Source organism: Colobus angolensis, unplaced genomic scaffold, assembly GCF_000951035.1.
Source record: "Colobus angolensis palliatus isolate OR3802 unplaced genomic scaffold, Cang.pa_1.0 Scaffold8, whole genome shotgun sequence".
Classification (NCBI taxonomy): Eukaryota; Metazoa; Chordata; class Mammalia; order Primates; family Cercopithecidae; genus Colobus; species Colobus angolensis.
This window is the reverse complement of record NW_012121820.1, coordinates 19,325,445-19,330,970: the sequence shown is the minus strand read 5'-3', so window position 1 is coordinate 19,330,970 and position 5,526 is coordinate 19,325,445. Positions and strand designations below refer to the sequence as shown.

General features: G+C 39.5%; 1 protein-coding gene across 1 annotated transcript in view; it reads right to left on the bottom strand.

The window, feature by feature from the left end:
• The window catches only part of NCOA6 (nuclear receptor coactivator 6), a 92,743-nt gene that overhangs the window by 76,979 nt on the left and 10,238 nt on the right, over positions 1–5,526 (bottom strand). The window contains exon 2 of the mRNA XM_011929179.1: positions 1,988–2,268. Coding sequence (XP_011784569.1) covers positions 1,988–2,222 — 235 coding nt within the window. The 5' untranslated portion in view covers positions 2,223–2,268. The remainder of the gene's footprint in view (positions 1–1,987; positions 2,269–5,526) is intronic.

Here is a 5,526-nt window from a genome sequence, read left to right as displayed (position 1 = left end):
GCTAGTTTTTTTGTATTTTTAGTAGAGACGGGGTTTCACCGTGTTAGCCAGGATGGTCTCGATCTCCTGACCTTGTGATCCGCCCATCTCGGCCTCCCAAAGTGCTGGGATTACAGGCTTGAGCCACTGCGCCCGGCCTCAAAATCTTTTTGAACTTTCATATTTGAGAGATTTGACTTAAAATTTTTTTGGACCAAGAATATAATCTGATAGCACCATAAATCTAGAGTTGGTTATTTATTTACTTTTGTTTTTTTGAGACTCACTCTGTCACCCAGGCTGGAGTGCAGTGGTGTGACCTCAGCTCACTGCAACCTCTACCTTCTGGGTTCAAGTAATTCTTGTGCCTCAGCCTCCTGAGTAGCTGGGATTACAGGCACCTGCCAGCACATCTGGCTAATTTTTGTATTTTTAGTAGACAAGGTTTCACCACGTTGGCTGGGCATGTCTCGAAATCCTGGCCTCAATTGATCTGCCCGCCTTGACCTCCCAAAGTGCTGGGATTACAGGCGCAAGCCACTGCGCCCACCTTTATTTATTATTTATTTTTTTTAGACAGGGTCTCACTCTGTTGCCCAGGCTGGAGTGCAGGGGCACTATTAGAGCTCACTGCAGCCTTGACCTCCCTGGACTCAAGTGATCCTCCCACCCCAGCCTCTTGAGTAGCTGGGACTACAGGCGCACACCAACATGCCCAGCTAATTTTTGTATTTTCTGTAGAGATGAGGTCTCTCTATATTGTCCAGGCTGGTCTTGAACTCCTGGGTTCAAGTGATCCACCCAACTCAACCTTCCAAAGTGCTGGGATTATAGGCAAGAACTACTATGCCTGGCCTAGGTTTGGTAATTTATTTAAAAGCCATAAATAAATTGATTCAGCAATATATAAACAACAGAAAAATATAGTAATTAATAAAGAGCAATGAACAATTTCAGGCCCAGCTAGACCTTTATAAAATATATTATAACTATGATTATGGTTACAATAATGTTGATAACTACATGAAAATTCTTAATTGTATGCTAAAAATAACACATAACTATGAAGAATCTTATACAACACAGTAAAAAGCAGTTGAAAAAACAGCTTCCCTCCAGATAACAATCTCAAAGATAAAACCCCCAAGCCTAAAAAAAGCTAATTAACTCTTGATCGATTTAGGATTTGTGATTAAAGGAATAAATCTAGGCTTTTCACTGTGTCTGAACAGACTAGATAATTGTGCTAACTAGAATAGAGAACATCTAAATCAAGGTTCAAAACCACAAATGCCTGTAAGATCTGGACAGGTAATCTAAATGTGTGAAGAAGCTAGATGGGAACTGTGGTGAAGTGGGGTTGCTCTCAGTAGCAGCTGCTACTTAGTACCATCTGGGAAAGAGGGAGAACCCAATGTTATCAGATCTTCCTATTTTTAAAGATAAATGTAAAAATCTGGATTTTCAGGCAATATATCTCAATTTTTAAAGCACTGGCAATGAAACTCAAACATTAAAAACAAACTAAATCTCAAACACTAATGTGGGCCAAATAACATATGGCTGCAGACTGGATCCAGCAAGCTGTCAGCTAGTGACTTCTGATATAAAAGTTAAGGGAATAAATTTAAAGTGCATTATAAGCAGACTCATGGAATAGTAAGTTTTCTAAGCTTTAAGGGTCCTTAAAGATTTCAATTTACAGATAAGGAAAATGAAGTCCAGAGAGTTAAAAATAAATAAATTTGGATATTGAGAATTACTTTTATCCACTACAGCAGATTATCCAACAATTTCCACGATAAGAAATACTTTATGTTCAGCTCTTCGATGTTATTTAAAAGAAAGAAAACATGTATATTTTTAAAATCCTAAAATCTACCTTTGCACTTAAATTCAGCCTTTTGACCCAATTTAGCAAACTTGCTTTGTAAAACTCAAGACAGCCATGGAAGGGCAAACATTTCAAAAACAGTAACAGGAACAAAAAATAATTAAAGCAAATTACCCATGTGTAGCAAATTGGGCACATTTTTCAATATTGCATCTAATTTCCATTTGAAGTCTTTATCATCTATATTTCCTTTGAAGGCCACAAAAATTGTGGAATCCTCCAAAATACTATCACTTTTTGTGTCATCATCTTCTAGTCCAGAGTCAAAATCCATCTCTGAGTCTTCCATTGTTGATGAACACAAGGAAGTATAGATGTCTTCTAAGTTTGGAAGGTCATCCAAAACCATGGTGAATATTATTCCAGAAGCATGTGCCAAGTGGACAATAAGAAAACTTCTGAAAAGAGAAGATACAAAAGAGCATTACAATGCATAGTTATGCATTCAACAGTGTATAATTCATAGTTCTATGAAAATTATAATTTATTTGACAAGGAAATACTGTAATTAAGAAATTACAAAAAAGAAAAGCTATTTTAATTATGATATTCTAAAACAATTAGTTCTTACAGTTATTACCAAAAATAAAAATACACCAGTCTTAAATTTAACATTCTTTTTATTATGTTATATGCTACTTTTTTTATAAGCCTAGAATGTCAGGAGAAGGGAACAAAGGATCACAAGAAAACAAAACAAGCACATACTTTTTGGGAATTATAGGCCTTTGGTTGACCCCACAGAGCAAGGGGCTCCCCAAGACTCCCCCTACTTCTGTCCTGACAAAAGCTTAAAAGGAGCCAAGGTTTCTAAAGCCCTCTTCTTTCTCCAAACTACAAAGCACAACCAGACCTGACTAATAGCAACTGCATGATTACTTAAAATTCTGAAGTCTTTCATGAGCCAATTTAAACAACGTTTAAAGGGTTATTAACAGTGGAATGGCTGAAAATAATGATTCAGAAATAAACACTTAAAAATTCTTATATGAAAGGGCTGGGTGCAGTGGCTCACACCTGTAATCCCAGCACTCCGGGAGGCCAAGGTGGGCAGATCACTTGAAATCAGGAGTTTGAGACCAGCCTGGCCAACATAATGAAACCCTGTCTCTACTAAAATACAAAAATTAGCTGGGCGTGGTGGTGTGTGCCTGTATTCCCAGCTACTCGGGAGGCTAAGGCAGGAGAATTGCTTGAATCCGGAAGGGCAGAGGTTGAAGGAGCCGAGGTCATGTCACTGCACTCCAGCCTGGGCGACAGAGTGAGACTCCATCTCAAAACACACACATACACACACACACACACACACACACACACAAAACAAACCAAAAAAGGGGCTGATAGACGTTTATGAAGATAGAGAACTGTGTTCTGGACAGAATTAAATTGCTTCCTAACTTTTAGATATAAAGAAGTTACATTTCCTGCTATTTTCAGGTATACTGCTTACCAAAAAGTACATGTAGATCACACAGTGTGGCCATTTCCTCTGTTAGCTTTGGGACTGAAGATCACATACTTAACCCAAAAGTAAATGAATGAACATTAATTTCCAGCATTTGTGGTAAGCAAAAATGGCATGGAAACCTAAGAACCTCCCACAAATGTTCTAATAAAATAATCCCTTATAATTTTAACTATAATACAACATTGATTGATTGACTGACTGAGACAGAGTCTCATTTTGGTGCCCAGGCTGCAGTGCGGTGGCACAATCTCGGCTCACTGCAACCTCCATCTCCCAGGTTCAAGTGATTCTCCTGCCTCAGCCTCCTGAGTAGCTGGGACTACAGGCAAGCACCATCACGCCCGGCTAATCTTTTGTAGTTTTAGTAGAGATGGGGTTTTGCCACTTTGCCCAAGCTGGTTTCGAACTTCTGAGCTCAGGCAAGCCACTCACCTTGGCCTCCCCAAGTGCTAGAATTACAGACGTAAGACACCGTGTCCAGCCTTTTATTTATTTACGGCACTTATTTATATTATTAAAATATTATAAATTATTACTTTATACTTGTAACTATAATTACAAGTTTCTTTTAAAAAAAAGCATAAGAAAATTAATCCCCTAAAAAGCAACTATATTAGGTTGGTAGGATCATTGATAAATTTTATTTTCCTATTTTCCAAATATGCTGCAAATCATTAGGAAATACAAAACTGCTGTAATATGGTTATATTCCTTGCATAAATGAAAAAAAGTAACTGAAAAACTGTTTAACTTTTTTTTTGAAATTTATTTTTTTGAGACAGGGTCTTACTCTGTTGCTGGAATGCAGTGGCACAAACATGGCTCACTGCAGCCTCAACTTCCTGGGCTCAAGTGATCCTCTCACCTCAGCTTCCCAAGCAGCTGGATTACAGGCATGTACCACCATGCCCAGCTAATTTTTAAAATTTTTTATAGAGATTGCATCTTGCCATATTGCCCAGGCTGGTCTCAAACTCTTAGGTTCAGGTGATTCTCCCACCTTAGCCTCCCAAAGTGCTGGGATTATAGGCGTGAGCTACCATGTCCAGGCAATTTTTCTTTTTTAAATAGTGAGGCTGGTGGATGGCTTGAGGGCAGTAATTTAAGACTAACCAGGGCAACACAGTGAGACCCTGTCTCTACAAAAAATAAAAAAATTAACTGGGTGTGGTAATGCATGCCTATAGCTCCAGCTACTCAGGAGGCTGAGGTGGGAGGATCCCTCAAACCCAGGAGTTTGAGGCAGCAGTGAGCTACAACAGTGCCACTGCATTCCAGTAAGGGTGATAGCAAGATTTTTGTCTCTAAAAATAAAAATAAAATATGCTGGGCGCGGTGGCTTATGCCTGTAATCCCAGCACTTTGGGAGGCTGAGGTGGGTGGATCACCTGAGGTCAGGAGTTCGAGACCAGCCTGGCTAACATGGTGAAACCCTGTCTTTACTGAAAATACAAAAATCAGCTGGGCGTGGTAGCAGGCACCTATAATCCTAGCTACTTGGGAGGCTGAGGCAGGAGAATCACTTGAACCCGGGAGGTGGAGGTTGCAGTGAGCCGAGATCGCACCACTGCACTCCAGCCTGGAGGACAAGAGCAAGACTTCGTCTTAAAAATAAATAAAAAAATAAAATAAAATAATTGCTAGTGACTAAACTTCAACAGCAAAGGCTTTGCAAAAACCAACCAAAGCAACCTTTGGGGAAAAAACTCCTCTGTTATAAGTAAATATAGAAAAAATACTTCCAAATTTGAGCAGAGCACCTTGTGTTCTGGCAATTATATCCTTTTCCCGTACTATGACTGTTACAATGAAACTGATTTGGGTGGTTAAGAAACAACAGCAGGGTCAGTGGCTCATACCTGTATTCCTAGCTTGGGAGGCAGAGGCATGAGGCCTGCTTGAGCCTAGGAGTTCCAGACCAGGCTAGGTAACAGCGAGACCATGTCTCAATTTTTTTAAAAATTAAAAAAAAACAAAAGAAACAACAGCAGTCAGAAAATCTCAAATTAATACCACTGCCCTTATTTAACTGCCATCTGCATTTTACAGATTTTTTTTTTTTTTTGAGGCAGAGTTTCACTCTTGTTGCCCAGGCTGGAGTACAATGGCATGATCTCGGCTCACCGCAACCTCTGCCTCCCAGGTTCAAGCAATTCTCCTGCCTCAGCCTCCTGAGTAGCTGGGA